We start from the raw sequence: 18,144 nt of genomic DNA, 5'->3' as shown, positions 1-18,144 counted from the left end.
CCTGCACGCGGCGCCCAGCGGCCCCCTGTGCCCAATCCCGGGGTACCTACCTATCCTCCAACTACCCAACTTATCTCTCGAAGTGGTGGTAGCACCTGAAGAATCCTCGTCCCCGAGCTTGCAATCTTTTTCTAAACCGGAGATTTCCCATTGAAATCAATTGAGCGCCCGAAGGCTCAAAAGCACCCTGCACCCAGCCGCCAGAGTGGCCCTGGCAGTGCAACCTCTATATCTACCTACTTCCCCACTTGCCCCGAGTAAGTGACCAGGAGCCCAGCTCCCACAGCCGCGTGGCTTGCTAGTCAGCAGCCACCAACCAAAGGCCCCCCTATCCCTCATAGGATAACATTGGGCCTAACGAACAAGTTACTTACCTTCGGTAACGATGTATCTGTAAGAAACATTAGTTAGTTAGATTCCTCACCTTAGAATATCCCCAGGCGTCAGGCTGGATCCGGAAAGATTTTTGTAGCAATACCCCTTGCACGTCGCTAGGCGTCGTCTGCGGCTCCGCGTCCGTCGTCGTGCGCCGGAATGACGTCTGAGTACTTAGACGCCGCCCTCGCGCGCTGACGTCAGTTCTTATACATAGCTTTTCGTGCCAGGGACGCTGAGCCATGCAAGAGACCGACACTGGTGCCAAAAAATCAAGGGCCCTGAAAGGGAGAACCTTAACCCTAGATGTCGGTTCGCAGAACGGGGAGGCTGGGTGGGTCGGTGAGGAATCTAATGTTTCTTACAGATACATCGTTACCGAAGGTAAGTAACTTGTTTATCTGAAAGAAACACGTTAGTTAGATTCCTCACCTTAGAATAGATACCCCAGCAATACCAACCCCGGAGGTGGGCCTGCGAACCGAGATCACACCAGAAAGTCCTGGAGAACAGAACGGCCAAAGTGGCCATCTCTCCGGACTTGGCTGTCCAGGCAATAGTGCTTGGCGAACGTGTGCAGTGAAGCCCACGTCGCCGCCTGACAGATGTCCTGCAAGGGGACTCCACGTCCCAGGGCAGTTGTCGCCGCTGTGGCCCGGGTGGAATGGGCTCGCAGCCCAACAGGAGGGACCTTTGTCGCCAAAGAATAGCAGAGTTTAATATACGACACGACCCATCGCGAGATGGTCAGCTTGTGCACAGCTTTACCCTTCTTCGCACCTACATATCCAACAAAAAGTTGGTCGTCCACCCGGAACTGGTTTGTGCGGGCCAAATAAAATGAGAGCGCACGTTTTGGGTCCAGACGGTGTAGCCTCTCTTCATCTTTTGAAGGATGCAGAAAGAAGGTGGGCAGCGTGACAGTAGCCCGATGTGAAAGGGAGTCACGACTTTAGGAAGGAAAGAAGGACGGGTCCGGAAGCCAACCTTATCCGGATGAACCGAAAGGAAGGGAGGCTTAGCTGACAGAGCCTGGAGCTCACTCACCCGCCGAGCGGAGGTGATAGCCACCAGGAAGGCAGTTTTCAGAGTCAGTAGACAAACTGGACAGTTGTGAAGGGGCTCAAAGGGAGCACACATCAGAAAAGTAAGAACAAGGTTCAAGTCCCACTGAGGCATTACGAATTAACAGGAGGGAACATATGAGTAATGCCCTTGAGAAAACGGGAGACAACAGGGGACTTGAAAAGAGAAAGCTGATCAGGAACCCTTAAGAAAGCAGAGATTGCAGCAAGATAACCCTTCAAGGTGCCCAGAGCAGAGCCCTGCTGGGCCAAAGAAAGAAGAAAGAGGAGAACCTCAGAAAGAGGGGCAGAAAGGGGATCCACTGCCTGTGCTGTGCACCATGCCACAAATTTGTTCCACCGGCAGGCGTATACCATCTTTGTGGAGGGACGCCTGGCTGCCAGAATGACATCACAGACTTCAGGAGGCAAGTCAAATGGCATCCACTGCCGCCGCTCAATCTCCACGCATGGAGGCGGAGGCTGGACAGGTTCGGGTGGAGGACTGTCCCCTGCTGCTGCGACAGAAGGTCCTCCTGAAGAGGCAGACGTATCGGGGGATCGATGGACATACTGAGTAGCTCGAGATACCAGTACCTTCGTGCCCAATCCGGAGCCACCAAGATGACTTGGGCCCGGTCGCGCCTGATCTTCAGCACTCTGGGCAGAAGTGGTATAGGCGGAAAAGCGTACAACAGACCGCAACTCCACTCGTGACGAAAAGCGTCTCCGAGCGAGGGACGCCTTCTCTTCGGTGGCGAATAGATCTAACCAAGGCTCTCCCCAATGCAGAAAGAGACCTTGCGCCACGTCCGAGTTCAGACGCCATTCGTGATCCATCATGCACCGGCGGCTGAGTTAGTCTGCTCTGGCGTTCAGAGAGCCCGCCAGATGTTGAACCACCAGGGTGATGCCCTGATGTTCCAGCCATGACCAGAGGTGCAGAGCCTCCTGACAAAGGGTCCACGAACCCACCCCGCCCTGTTTGTTGCAATACCACATGGCGGTGGTGTTGTCCGTGAACACCTGCACGACACTTCCCCGGACAGAGGTTAGGAAGGCTTTCAGTGCAAGTCGGATCGCCCTCAGCTCCAATAGGTTTATATGGAGCCGAGTCTCCGCCAGAGACCAGAGTCCTCTGATCTCCGCCTCCCCCATGTGGCCCCCCCATCCCAGGAGGGACGCATCCGTCACTACTACGTGCTCCGGTTGGGGTAGGGAGAGGGATCTGCCGCTGACCCAATCGCGATACGTGAGCCACCACTGCAGCTGGTTCGCAGTGCCCTCCGAGATCAGGACATGGTCAGACAGGTTGCCTCGATGCTGGGCCCACTGAAACTTCAGGTCCCACTGCAGAGCCCGCATCCGCCACCTGGTGTGAGGTACCAACAGGATGCAGGAGGCCATCCGCCCCAGAAGCCGCAGCACCAACCTGACTGAAACCCAGGACAGAGGCCGGAGGATGGAAATCAGGGCCTGAATGTCCCAGACCCGCTGTTCCGGCGGACAGACCCGGAACTGCGCCGAATCGAGAACCGCTCCAATGAAAAGGAGCTTCTGGGAGGGACTCGGGTGCGACTTCGGCACATTGATGGAAAACCCCAGCGAGTGCAGGAGGTCGGCCGTAGTCTGGAGGTGGGAGACGACCTGCTGGGGCGAGCCCGCCTTCAACAGCCAGTCGTCGAGATACGGGAAGACTGGAACCCCTGATCTGCGCAGATGAGCTGCGACCACCGCCATCACTTTCGTGAACACCCGAGGGGCACTGGTGAGGCCGAAGGGGAGCACGGTTAACTGAAAGTGCTCCTGACCCACCGTGAACCGCAGGTAACGCCGGTGGGCCGGCAGGACGGGGATGTGGAAATAAGCGTCCTGCAAGTCCAACGCTACCATCCAGTCTCCAGGGTCTAGGGCAGCCAGAACCTGAGCTAAAGTGAGCATCTTGAACCGGTCCTTCCGGAGGAAGGCGTTGACGCTCCTGAGTTCCAAGATCGGGCGTAGGCCCCCTTTGCCCTTCTTGGGAACCAGAAAGTAGTGGGAATTGCAACCACGACCTACTTCTGGACCAGGAACGCGTTCGACGGCCTCTTTGGGCAAGAGGGCCGAAACTTCCTCTCATAGAAGATGCAAATGATCCCCCGACATACGGTGGTTCAGAGGTGGGATGGCTGGAGGTGTCGTCTCGGACGATTTGCAGCACCCACCTGTCCGATGTGATAGAGCGCCAGTGGAGCAGGTGATGGCGAACTCTGCCGCCCACTGGCGTTGAATGGGCCTGAAAGCTCGGACTAGGAGGGCTTTGAGGCGGATGCTGCCGGGGTGGATGTGGACTGACCGGCACGTTGACCTCCAGTACCGCCTCAGCAGAATCTACGTCCGCGACCGCGTGCAGGTTGGTTCTGTGGCCGGTGGCTGGGCGGACGTGAGGAGGCGCCCCTTCCTTGGCCACGAAAGGGACGAAAGGCGGAAGTTTGCGGCCGCGGGGCCGAAAGACCCAAGGACTTGGCCGTGGCCCGGGAGTCCTTGAACCGAGCCAGCGCACTGGCCGCCTTCTCACCAAAAAGGCGAGTGCCATCAAAGGGCATGTCCATGAGGGAACTCTGGACATCCCCCGAAAATGACGTGGACCTCAGCCAGGCGTGACGCCGAAGCGCCACCGTGGTGGAAATCGCCCAACCCAGCGAGTCCGTGGTGTCAAGTCCACACCGTATGGCATGCCGTGCTGCATCTCGACCGTCAGCAAGTGCTTGAGTGAGTCGTGTCCTGGGCCTCCACCGGGCACAAGGGCAGCACGTCCTCCACCGTATCCCACAGAGTGAGAATAACGGTCCAAAAGGCAAGTGGTATTTAAAGACCGCAGTCCCAAACTCAGGGACGAGAACAGTTTCTTGCCAAACTGTTCCAACCTCTTGGATTCCCGATCCGGAGGAGCGGATGGGAAGGAGGATTGGGAGGTTGAGGACTGGATAACCAGACTCTCGGGGGTGGGGTGTTGGGAGAGGAAACTGGGGTCGCCCGGAGCAGGGCGGTGGCGCCGGGCAACGTTCCGGTCCACAGGAGGGACTGTGGAGGGCTTCGACCAAGTGTCCAGCAGAACGTCAATGAGGGCCTCATTAAACTGCAGCAGAGGCTCAGTGGAGCTTGCTGTCGGTTGAAGGACTTCAGTGAGGTCGTTAGTCCTCACGGCCACAGCAGGCAACTTAAGCACTAGGGCTTCGGCCGCCTTGCGCAGCACCACTGAGAAGGCTGCACCCTCCTCCGACGCCACAGTCGGGGAGGTATCCAGACCGCTGGCATCCCCCAATTCCTCTGCCCAGTCCTGAGAAAGTTGGGCCTGAGCGGCCATAGGGTCATCAGACCCCTCCCAGTCGCCCTCGTTATCCGATTCCCGATAAACAGGAGGAACAATCGGAGCCGGGCAGTAGATTAAGCGTTCACCAAACGGCGCCGGAAGCGGCACCGGACCGGGGCTAAACTGGGGAACGTTGTCGTCCGGGGACGATGTCGGAGGTGGAACCGGTGTCGGACCGAGATCCAGGCCTGGATCCCTCGGGGACCTGCGGCGTCGGGGCCGGCGCCGTCGACGGCGCCGGAGCCGCCGGCACGCGAGGTCGCCCAGTCGAACCTGCAGGGCCCGAAGGCGCGCCTACAGGCGTCGACGACGGAGCCAGGCCCCTCATGGCCGAGAGGAAGGCTCTGACGTCCGCCGGAGTCGCGTCAGTCCCAGGGACCGGCGGGTATGGGGACGGACGCGGCTCCTGCGGCTCAGATGGAGCTGCGGGGGTGGGACCACCCTGACCCTCGGCCGAGTCGCGCGACCGGCGAGGGGAGTCCGAAGAGCGATGTCGTCTCTTGGACTTCTTGGAGTGCTTCGACTTACCCGAAGACCCCGACGAGCAAGGACGATGGCTGCGGCTCCATTATCGGTCCTTGGACCTCCTCCTGGACCGGGACCGAGCGCGGCACGGAGCCGAGTGCCGAAGCTCGAGAAGCTTACGGGACCTCTCCCGCCTAGCTTTCGATGTCAAGGCCTGGCAATCGAGGCACGACTCCGCGTCATGGTCGGCCCCCAGGCAATAAAGGCACCGGCGATGGTGATCCGTCACCGACATCAGGCAAAGACAGGCGTCACAGGCTTTAAAACCAGGCATCCTACTGGCACCAGAGTCGAGTTGATAGACCAAAAAGAGTCAAAAAAGTTAGTCAAAAAATGACTAGGGGTAAGCTCTTCCCGGATCGGCGCTTACCGGCGCAGAAAAAAGAAGAACTGACGTCAGAGCGCGAGGGCGGCGTCTAAGTACTCCGACGACGTCATTCCGGCGCACGACGCAGACGACGGACGCGGAGCCGCAGACGACGCCTAGCGACGCGCAAGGGGTATGGCTACAAAAATCTTTCCGGATCCAGCCTGACGCCTGGGGATATTTTAAGGTGAGGAATCTAACTAACGTGTTTCTTTCAGATATATATTGTAGTATTGAAATCATATTGATCGACAATGTGGGGATTTCTCTTCAAGCCTTGATGATGGTGAATAACCTTCCTCCTGCAGGCTCATGAATGGTGGGAAGAGAAATAACGGAGACATGGAATTTGAGGCAGTAGACAATGAGGCTTTACAGGGGCAAGGAGGCAAAACAATAGCTCCCTTCTCTCCTGAAGGGTGCCTTTACTCTCCAGGTCTATAGTGCGGCAGAAAAACAGATCCTAGGCCCTTTGAAAATGCTGTCTCCTAAGAATTTGTTTGAAGAAGCATCTGGAATGAGCCTTATTCCATTCCAGCACTAAAGACTTTAGTATGTCAAAATATCCTTTCATGCTCCAAACATGATTGCGTGAAAAAAGTAATAGGTAGTAGTGTTGAGACCCAAAATAGCAGAAGAAATTATATGGATGAACAAACTATTCAACCGTTTAGCTGGCAGATCAATCTGGTGTTGGGATGGTATGACTGATCCCAATTGTCTTTTCCTCATCCTCTTACAAGGGGACCTGGCAAGCTTTTCTAACAGCACTGAAACAACAAGACATAATTCCAAAGCCCTAGTCAGAGACACTTTTTGCCCATCGTCTCCCTTCTCTAACTTTCATTTTTCAGTTGCACCAAGTGAACAGAGGAAGCGTTAAGAATAGTTCCTGTAAGCATCATATATGCCCAGAGAGTCGGTGAAGACTTAACACAATAGGAAAATAGGGTCTTCTGGTAGGACTTTGCACTTCCATTCATGCTGCAGAGGCAAGATCTGGTAAATACTGGAGAAAATAAAAAAACAAAAAAAAAAAAAAAAAAAAAAAAACAGCTTTCTAGGCTCTAAAAATCCGTCACCAGAGATACGGTCTTAGATGATAAATAGAAACTGGAGAGGAAAAAACGAGAATAGTAATAGATCACTGCTTTCCTGGAGTTGTAATGCCAGGATAAGATTGTATTTAAGGCCCCTCACAAAAGACAGTAGGCAACGGAAATGAAAGCTCATGAATTAGAGCTGCAGGGGACAATGCATGGGTGTACATCAGGCAGAGTATGAAATATGTGGAGACTACTTAAAGATCAGTCTGCCCTTTTGGATGGTTTTCCTTACTTACCTGGACAGTCAAGAATATGGGAAATGAAGGAATACATACTCTAGGTGCCCTAAAGTTGCATCCATGTCTCTCAAGGCTTCACTGTGCAGAATTCAGTTTTGACTAAAGCTAAAAATGAAACTGCATTTCACTTTTTAAATTTTAGATCCTGTGATCAACAGCCTAACATCATGTTTTTTAAGAGTGCTTTGTATCAAAGGTGCAGTGGCACTAAAAGCTTTCACCACAAAGGTAAAGCAGTATTTTAAAGTCTGTTAGTTTGTATCAAGCGCCTTAAACACCACGCTATTCTGATTGAGCATGCTTTAAGACTGGCCACTGCGGACGGGTGAATTTACGATATTCAGTCTTTTATAATTTTAATTATGACTAATGTATTCATTCTACTAAAAGACGTAGGTTTGAGCTATACTTTGTAGCAGTTTTTCGCCCCATTCATGAGCTATTTTTGTGGTTACAGCTGGAGATGTGGTTGTTTGTGAATTCTTTAACTTCAATTAACTCCAAATGTGTGCCATCCTTCTTCATGGTTTGCTGCTATTCACAGCACTGTTATCTCCTCTACAACACAAAATCTGATTGCCTGGGCTGGTTTAACTCCATAATGGCACTTAATATAGAACAACTTTGTTGCTTACATTTTTCAGGTTAACAAAGAGGGACTCGCAAACATTTGCTTATACAGAGCATTCTGTTATGAATGTTGGCAATAATGTGGTCAATAAGTCTTTCTCTAGCTCAGTGGTTCCTAACCTTTTGATTTCTTTAGACCCCCCCCCCCCCCAATCATTACTGGAACCTGGGGACCCACGCTGAATCACTAATGGCATGCAGGGGCCTCCAGTGAGTCATAACTGGAAGCTGGAGACCCCAGTCTATGCATTTCGATGACCTGAACTCCAAAACAATGTGCAAAAATGCATAAACAAGGATTTGTCAAACAAATACACAAAAGATTAAATATTTTATTTAATTCACAAATATAAAAATACAAAATTTTAATAGGAAGGCTGGAGCCTTTCTAAATTCAACTAAGGCCATTCATCATCCACACTACATCTTGTTTGATGCACTTGCACTGCTCCCGTGCATCAATCTGAGGTTACTAACTTAATTTTTATCCTCCATTTTCAATGATTTTTACTTTTACTGAAAGTTGTAAACTTTTCTATTAAAAATGCTTCTTCTTTATTTATATACACCTTTATAATATATTTAATTTTCCAAGCAGGCGTGGAACCCCTCTAAGGTTTAAAGGACACCCATGGGTCCCCAGACCACAAGTTAAGAATCCCTGCTCTAACTCATTTTCTCCTCCTATTTTCTGAAGAGGATTTTCTCAACAGGCCCACCCATGTCTTAGAATAGAATGAATACTTGATTTAGGAAACATATAGCATGAGTGTTTTAGAAGAGTACTACGCAGACAACAGCCTCAATCCAGAAATCTGCTTCGCAATTTACCAACAAAGTGTACGTTCGACATTGAAAAGATGAGCTCTACATGTGGAACAGAAAATGTCTGCCCATTAAAAAGCAGCCTCTTCTTGCAAGCTTAAAATACAAAGTTACCCAATCGGTTTGCAGGGTTTCGTTTGAAGAGCATCCGTAAAAGGCTCTGAGCATCAGTGCTGAGAAATTGAGGCATTCCAAGTTTGGCTCTGTGAAAAAAAAAATACAAGCAGAGTGTAAATTCAGGTTACACCTATAAAACTACTAGCTCGTATTTGTTGCAGAACAGAAGCAATTTAACCAGGGTATTACCGCTGGTTAGATGTAGTTCTTTATTTGCTAATGTTTATTCTCACTTCTTTAAAATGTTAAATTTTTACTCTGCCAACAGGTTTTATGGTATATGTGTTTGAATTGTTGGTATGGTTATGGATGTATACTGTAAATAAATAAAACAATACATATTTTGTGGTTTGCAAAATCTAATTACAGGGGGACTCCCAGAACCAGAGTCCTTTGCTCCCAGGAGGGAGGAGCCACCACTGCCCTAGCACTGAAAAGCGCCATCCAACACCGCAGGCGTAGCCCGGGCCAAGGGCGGGCCCGTCCTTGCCCGAAGGAGGCCGGGCAGGGCCATGACTCTTGGCTGTGCACTACGATTTGCCTGCTCTAAGGTACTATGTCCCTATTTTGACTCGTGAAAGTGTAAGGACATTATTACACTGACGTTCCAGAAGGTCTATATCTTTGACTCAGGATTTAATTACCAGATTCACGTCATTATAGAGATATCGCTCAGTGCTGTCCGTGAAATTTTGTGATTGACCTCAGTAATCTGTAAGTAAGGGGCTTATACTGAATTATATTGGTCTACAGATACGTTAAAGGGAACACAAATCTGAGTCATCATGGGGAAGAGGAAAACATCCACTACTGCACATAAGAAAAACAGAGCAGGGGGGGGGGGTTGCCCTGCTTGTCATTACTGAATTATTTGACAGGTGCCATGGGCGCAATAGAAAAGCAAATCTTAACGGTAGAGGAGGCAATGAAACCAGATAAAAATGGTATCGATGAGGGTCTTGCTCTACCGGTTAATGACAAAGGGTCAACTGACCCATCGGTGGAACCATTGGTGGATATGCACAACGGGATAGATAAAAACAATGGTTGTGTAGTGAACATTTCTGATCATACCATTGATAGTGACCCCGACAATGATCCTCAACCACCCTCAAAGTGCCCCAGAAATCCCGATTTTGCACCTAAACAGAGAAAGGAAACTGGTATAAAGAGTATGACAAATGTGTGTTTAAAACAAAAAAGGGCACCAAAAAAAGGCAAGGTTTCTGCAGTGAATAAACAAAATGGGGGGGGGGGGGGGAGAAGGTGATAGTTATGGTGACCAAATGCAGAATGAAGTATTAGAGCTGAAAAATAAATTCGATGCCCTAGACAGCTTTCTAAGGGAATCTCTAAATAACTTAATTGGAAGGGTGGGGGCAATGGAAAAAGTATTGTCAAAATGCTATAACAAATGTGAGTTTTTACCTGAATCTAAGGATGCCCAGAACACCAGTAGAACAAACACTAACCCTCTCACTCAGTTAAATACTGCTATCTTGAGCGAACATCCGCTAGTCTGTGAAAATGCTACTAGGACTCATCAGAAGTCAACTGCCCAGAGTAGGACCATAATTAACCAAGAGGAGGGGCCTATGGAGATGGAAAAAAGGAGAACTCTGGCCGACACGTTATGTGAGAACCTGATCACACATATAGACCTACCCCCAGCGTCAACCCTGTACACAGTAGTACTAGCTAACGTCCCCAGATTGCAACAGGGAATGACTGAAACCTGTGAGAGCCTGAGAAACAAATAGTTATCCTGGTTGGGGAACAGGACAGGGCTAACCGATAGACTCTTTCGAGAGTTTAAAATGGCCAGAAGGGTGAGGTGGGTGGGTAGAGGGATTAAGGATTTGGCTGGTGATTGTGTCATATTACATTTTAAAACACCACAACTAATTGATGTGATCCTAAACAGGGCTGGAAGCAGTTTGATTTCAGCACAATATATCAATATTGTTTCGTTAGGATTTTTTATAGACCCAGCTACTATGGTCATAACAGTCAAAACAGGGAAGACCAATTGGTAACACAGAATTTAAGGGCTGGCGTATCTACATATAATCGCTTTAATGCACTAGCAAATTTGGAAGAAGTGGACTGACTGAAGGGACCTAGTATTAGTATAAATAGACTTAATCTTGGAAACAGCAAGTATGAAAAAAGCATAGATATAGCAGCTCCTGATATATGTAGTAGGAATAATAAATTTAGGATCCATACGGAGGAGAATATTACTGGGGAAGGGAGATACTTGGCTTATATGATTACATGGGGCAATGGGATTTACCGAATTCAATTCCGACACATACTTCTGATGAAATGGTCTCCCCAGTTGCCTATGTTAAAATATCAATCCCATCTCTTCCCATAGGTGAGGCTGCCTCATTACAATGCCCTACGCAGGGGGATAGACATTTGAGATCTAATAGTGGGGATAGCTTAGATAATAATGAAAATAATATTGGCACTGGTAACTGTAACTTCATATTTTGGAATGTAGCCGGTTTAAAATCAAAGGCGAGGAATATGGTATGGACTAATTTTGTGCAGAAGTTTGAACTCATCAGCTTACAGGAAACATGGGCAGTGGAGTCTATACATATAAATGGCTATAAAACCTTACATACGCCAGCAATACCTTCATCGCATGGAAGAGCTAAAGGGGGTCTATGTACCCATGTTTCAAATCTGATACATTTCGGTAACATCTACATGGTAGCGGAGGATTCTTTCTATCATATCATTAGTTTACCTGTGGATAAAACTTGTACAGTAATACTAGTGAATTATTATAATAACGCTACTCATGATCAAATAGAGAGGATTATTAAAGCCATATATTGTCATCTCCAAAAGATACAGGAATCTGTAAGTAGGGATTTATTGGTAGTCTGGGGAGGGGATTTTAATTCTGGGTTATGTCACCATTCAGAAACCGGGAATTGCGGTATGGCATACGATATGGAATCGACCCTCCCCCATTTCCCCCACTCAAGGTATGGTGAAAGCTTAAATGACATAGCGTCCCAACTTGATTTAGGTTTTGCTAATATTCTATGTTCTCCTCCTGTTATTTTTGGTCCAACCTTTAACGGCCCTGGAATTTTTTCCACAATAGATTTTATTTTGGTCTCTAACAGGCACTGCTCAAGAATTACTAGTTTCCATACCCATAAGATCGCTATAAGCGATCATTTTCCTTAGAGTGTGGGTATTCTATTATTTAGAAAAGAGGAAATGAGAGCTAAAAGCCCTAGTCCGATATTGGGCGATATCTTTCTTTCCAGGCAAAAAGGATATACGTTAAGATGGGATAAAATAGATCCAAATGAAGTAACGAATAGGGTAATAACGAAATGCAATTACAAGATTATGGTCTGTTTGGATGAGATTTCCACAAGCAATGAAATCAATGGTTTTATTGCTATTACAGACCATATTAAGGAGGTTCTCACTGGCAAAATCAATAATAGGAATGGTAACCGGAAGAAAGAAAGGTTGTTTGACTCTAATTGTACAAGGGCCTATAGGAATCTTAAAAACGCCCTGCATATGGAAGATAAAAATAAGGATAGGATCAGAGAAGCTCGCAAAGAGTATAATCGTGCCTTAAAAGAAAGAAGAAATGTATTAAAAGCCGAGGCATGGCTGGCTCTACGCGAAGCCTCTGTCAGCAGAGACTCTAGCGCCTTTTGGAAGGCCGTTAATGCCCCTTTTTTGATTGTACGAGATATAGCCACTATAGAGGTGGCAATAACGGAGCAGGCGTGGATAGAGCATTTCTCTGTTTTATATAATGATCCTCACTTAGGGCCCCAAATTATTGTCGAAAATGAGGGAGGCCAAGTAAAACCCCCAGAGGTCTATGGGGCACAATTGCATTTTGACCTCAGCGAGGTAAATCTGGCCATTGCTAAAAGCCTGGGAGGATAGGCCGCTGGCCCGGACGGTGTCCCGGTTGATATCTTCAAATTTAATATGGAATTATGGGCCCCACTGCCGACACAAGTTTTTAATGCCTGTGGCTCCGCAGGTTTTTTTATCTACATGGTATGAATCCATTTTGGTACCTATTTTTAAAAAAGGTGACAGGGCTGACCCGGCTGGTTTCCGGCCAATATCCTTGCTGGATTCTACCGTGAAAATTGTGGGCCGAGTAATACTGAATAGATTACAAGACTGGGCGGAGGAACAGGCAGTGATAAGTGATCTGCAATATGGTTTTCCTAAGAAGCTAGGCACAATTGAGCAGGTCCTTAATCTTAATATTTTAATGAATAAGTACATTAAAGCCAAAAAAGGACCCTTATACATGGCATTCGTCGATTTATCATCGGCGTTTGACTGTGTAATCCATAACAAATTATGGCTTATTTTAGAGGAGATGGGCGTGGAAGTAGTTCTGATTTCTTATTGAAGGCAGCTATACCAAGGGGCAAAGGCGCGGGTTCGTTTTGGGGCAGGGGGGGAATGCACTAGACACTTTAAAGTGAGGCGTGGTGTGAGACAAGGCTGTGTTCTTGCACCATTTCTTTTTACATTGTACATATATAGTTTAGATAGGGTTTTAGTACAGGAATGCAGGGATTTACCAGAAGCTGATAAACGACCTATCCCTGCATTACTATTTGCAGACGATGCGGTTCTTATGGCTCGTACATCACAGGGACTTCAAAGGGTTGTAAATAGCTTTGTAAATTTTGTGACAGAGAGGGGCTTAACTATTAATTCATCTAAAACATTTATAATGAATTGCAGGTCAGGATGTATAAAGCATAGGACAATTTTTATTGATAAAAAGCGGATTGAAAGCACCAAGACTTTTTCCTACATTGGAATTTTATTTGAACGCAAGGGATCATGGGTGGAGGCAGTTAAAATAAGAAGATTATTGTTCATAAGGACTTTGACTGCCCTACCTAATTTTAGTAGGAAATTGGGGAGACGCCCGACGGTGGAACTACTAAATATATATAAAGCGAAATGTGTCACCGTAGCTTCGTATGGAGCTGGTATATGGGGGCACGTGGATGTTAACTCCATCCAGGTAGCTGAAAATATTTTTCTGAGGTTTTTATTAATGGTCCCAAACAGTACTTCCTCTTTCATATGCTACGCAGAACTAGGGTTGCTATATCTGGAAGATATTATAAAGATCCAACCGGTCCTGTTGTGGCATAGGGTATGGTAATAGAGGAAATTAAGTTCAATCGTCTGATTCTCACAGATAGTATGGGTCTGGATGGAGTGAAACAAGTCAGATGGTTGCTTTATGTCAAATCGTTTTTATATAACCTGGGCCACCAAGATATTTATGATGAACCCTTCTCCATGCATAGGATAACAATGAAAGATCTTAAAAAAGAATGTCTAAGTTTTTTGAGCGAGCAGAGGTTATGTGTGGTAATGAATAAAACAACGGTGCAGGCACATAACCTCGTATTAACAACTTTTACATTGCAACCGTACCTAGACCTGATAACATGTGAATATGATACATTTTTATTGATGCGATTTCGTCTGGGTATTTTGCATAGATCAATAAGCTTCCCTGATGAAAATGACTGGTCGAAAGAATTGTGTAAGTGCCCATGTGACGATACCTCAGGACAATCTACCATACATGTGGTATTCTTTTGTAAATTTTATTCAGTGCAGAGGAAACTATGGATTACCGGTATGAGGCAATGCCGCCCAGCTTTTATGGCCCTACAACAGCTAGAGACAAAATTTGTGATAGCCTCTGTAACAGCCTTTTTTAAAAATATTTGTAAACGTATGAAATAGATTAGGATGTAATAAGAAATGAAATAGTGTCTTTTTAATTCGGCCCATTTATTTTATCGATAATATAACTATGTTTTTAATATTCTTAACTTTTTTTTATGTACTTTTATGGTTATTCTTTGTAACCGAATAAAGTGTTTTGAATTGATACCACATTTGGTAAGAATTGGGGATCTTGACAATCCTGTTACTATGCATTTGGAAGTAGGGTTCCTGTAGTGTTAGTGCCTGTAGTTCGCTAACTCTATACGCAGGGATGTTATTGCCACCAAAAATGCAGTTTTTAGGGCTCGCGCAGCGAGAGCTCTTTTGTGCCTGTGCTTTTCCTTTTGGCTTCCGTGATTGGCCTTTGCGTGCGTGTTTTTATTAAAGGCGGTACGCAATAGGCCAAAGGCGGGTGTATTGCTCCGCCCATGGTATATTGGTGTCTGTTACGCGCACCAAAGGCCATGTGGTTTCAGTTATCGTGCCCAGACACGGGCGCGATAATTTAAAACACATGTTCGCTGTGGCATTTTTTTTTTTACAATGTCGCCCGCTTTACTTGTAGCAACGCTCTGCGTACCTGCTGCTCAGTTACTCAATCGTCGCGTCTGCCATTTTCCTGGTCAGAGATTAGAACATTGTATTCTTTACTTCCCCGATGACTGGGCCCACATATTTGTAAAGGGTATCCTGTCTGCGCTGGGGTGCGTGCCTAGACGAGCCGGGCGGCGGGGGGCCAAACGCCAGCTCTCTGCTTCTTGCAGAACTCAAGCAGACAGGTGGTCATAGCAGCATAGATGAAGGGTGCCAGGGGGCCAAATGCAAGCGTGCAGACCTTCTCCAAAGTACAATCTCAAACTGGAGTGAAGTTGCCGGTTAAAGCACTTTTGGGAGGTGCAGCAGCTGCCGAGAATGGCTCTGGGCTGCGAGCGCAGCGGGTCCTTGTGGGGGTTTTGATGGATTGTGAGCGCATCTGCGCGGGCAAACTTTTCCTTTCAGACAGCCTAGCACCCGAACCCGAGGCTCTTTCCTATAAAGGCTGTATGGCTTCAAATGCTCTGTATGGACACGTTAATTAAACTGTAGTTAATCATACTGTCCAGACCAAACTTGAACAATTACCCTAATCAAACAGAAGTTTAGGAGTGAGGTCTGCTTAATCGGAACAAACCGAACCGGGTCGGAAACCGGTATGGAGGGCAGGGGGCGCCTGGGCCGTGGACCCGGACCGGACACTGCTGCCGGGTCGGGTGTGGACCGGGGCGTTTTATTGGGAGCGGGAGAGGAGGACACCGAACCAAACGAACCGGGCTAAACAGAGCACAAATAGGCGGGCCCAGTGTGGTGAGTGAGGAGCTCGTGTGGTCTGAGGGAGCGGACCGGACACCGGTACCGCACTGGGGGTGCGTGCGAGCGAGCCCAGAAGTCACTGGAGGAAGCAGCGTGAACCCGGCAGACCGGACCGATCCCATTAGCATCAAACTCTTAGTGGGGAGATTGGACACGGATGGGGGTGAGTGCAGTGGAACCGGGGTGAGTGCAGTGGAACCGAACCTGGGGTAAAGATGGTGTGTGAGGTGGGTGGGAGAACCGTTGATCCAGACTGGCCGGGCCAATCACAGGTACCAAGGACAGAGGTCTCAGACCCGAGGCATGGTGCGGGGGCGGTGGTTCTCTTATGAGAGGAACCGCTCTCCTCAGACTGCAGCACTATTCATTAATTTCTGCTCTTATGTGAGGAGAGTATTGTGGGCTCCGGATTACAGCATGGGTAGAGGATGATGCCGAGAGTAGCGTATGGTCGGGGCAGCATATCGCCGGGTCCCTACATGCCCCCTTTCTCCCCTCTTACCCCCATGCAGACGTCCTACTCCTGGGATGCCTGTGAGTTAAAATGTAGAGCCCTCAAGACGTTATCAGAAGGGGGAGCATTTTATAAAAGTGATTACATGCCATCCTGGTGAGAATTGTAAAGAAAAGTCTGGGGGTTAAATAGAAGAAACACCTATAGCGAGTGCTTACTGGTTGAAATGTTACAATGGTGCCATATTGTTTGTGTAATGGTGGTGGCCATACCGGCCAGATCCTTCTTTTAATGTCAGTACAAATTTGAGTTGTAAAGGCCACCCGCCCTTAAAATGAATGTATACTTTGAACGGGCTGAGGGGGCCCACATTCTTTCCTTTACTCAATGTTAACAATTTTGTCTTTGGGGGTCGTGTGATTGCCGTGGCTGCTGCTGAGGTGTTTCCCAGGGTTGCTGCACTGAGGCCATCTGCTGGATTTCGCATCCAGCCATTTTGATAAGACCCCCCCCCCTCCCCCCCCTGGAACCGGGAGCCCCATCCCCTCAATCCCTTCTATAGCTGGGCACCATGGAACTGTTGTGCACTCCTTCCTTGCCCCCCCAACACCAGCTCAAAAAGCTGCCAGGTGGAAGACACCTCTTCAGGCATTCCCTGCACTGCACACAGGCCCTGAGAGTGACGCCTGTCGGTGGGTGGGGCCTGCGGATGGTGACGCGGCCTGTGACGTGTTTGAGGGTATGCCGGCAGTCCCTTAGACACTCGCCTTCAGAGAAAGCGTGTACACAATGTTACAGTCGCTCGCCGATGAGCTTTTCATAGGACACGCTCACCTGTGCCCAGAAAGGAGCGCTTCATGTCTGAGTTTGAAAATGTGTACTTTGAGCACCAGGCCCCTGTGCGCCAATTGCAGAAGGGTGAATGAGGATGCTTGCGTTATTCTGTGTTGTCTTCATTATCGCGTTCATTTATTTCGCTCAAAGTAACGGTGCTTGTCTTGCCCTCAGTATGGAGCAACGAGCTCTAGTTGCCTTTCGTATGTCTTGGGATTTTCTGCTGATTTGTGTTATGTGACCTGGAATGTTTCAAGCACCTCCCGCCCCTTTATAAAGACAGGAAGCTAAGCTCGGTTGTGATGCACGACTTTATTAGCTCTGCAAATGGAGACAGTCTTCCAACATTTATGGGATTGGTTTTGGGGGTGCTAAATTGTCGAAATTGTGGGCGAGTAAACATTGGTGCAGTGGTTATTTTCCTGTAGTGCGATGCCAGGACGCAGGCCAGAGAATATGCAAACGTTTTCCTTCTCAAATGGATGGGTTGAAATGAAAGCGAATTTCTGCGGCTATTCGGCTTTCTGGGGCAGCACCTTCTGCAAACATTGGTAATCTACACATTTTCATAAACATTTCTGTGGTAGTCGGTACTCATAACAGCTCCCTACATTAAGAATCACAAATCAGCCATGCATTTTTAGAAATATTTAAAATGTCCATGTGCGCACTCGCATCTAAATACACACGGATCTCCTAGTAGAATATCCCAATAATATGCACCTTAAATATAAAGTCGCACTTTTGGACTCTGGGTTCTCTAAGCACACTTGTAAAGAAAGCGTGTCCGTAATGTTTCTGAAAAATCGCAGATTTTTTTTTCATTCTGAATTATACAATTTTTACGTTTCGTGTCTGCTATTTTATGTTTGTACTTTTTGAATGTGTAATACGACTAGGTATGTTTGTAATTTTACTACCTCTCTTTTACTCTCATATTGTCACTCGTGACATCACTGCGGTGTACACGTGCCCGTCAAGTACCTGATTGTGTGAAGCTCCGGTTTGCTCGCATTTTAGCTGTTCTTATGTTGACGCCGATTGGATTGTTATTACCAATAATGTCAGGCTAAGAAAAGCAACCAGTTACCCAGGTAAAGCTGTGTTTGTACCGGGGCATGCAAG

At 47.8% G+C, this 18,144-nt stretch overlaps 1 protein-coding gene across 2 annotated transcripts in view; it reads right to left on the bottom strand.

The window, feature by feature from the left end:
* RPS6KA3 (ribosomal protein S6 kinase A3) overlaps positions 1 to 18,144 on the bottom strand; it is a 690,637-nt gene that overhangs the window by 337,369 nt on the left and 335,124 nt on the right. For both annotated transcript variants that reach the window (XM_085622203.1, XM_085622204.1), the window contains exon 11: positions 8,598 to 8,686. In XM_085622203.1, coding sequence (XP_085478329.1) covers positions 8,598 to 8,686 — 89 coding nt within the window. The remainder of the gene's footprint in view (positions 1 to 8,597; positions 8,687 to 18,144) is intronic.

The sequence above is a fragment of the Triturus cristatus genome, chromosome 8, assembly GCF_964204655.1.
Source record: "Triturus cristatus chromosome 8, aTriCri1.1, whole genome shotgun sequence".
Lineage (NCBI taxonomy): Eukaryota > Metazoa > Chordata > Amphibia > Caudata > Salamandridae > Triturus > Triturus cristatus.
Note: the sequence above shows the minus strand (reverse complement) of the source record. Positions and strands in the feature narration are given on the sequence as shown.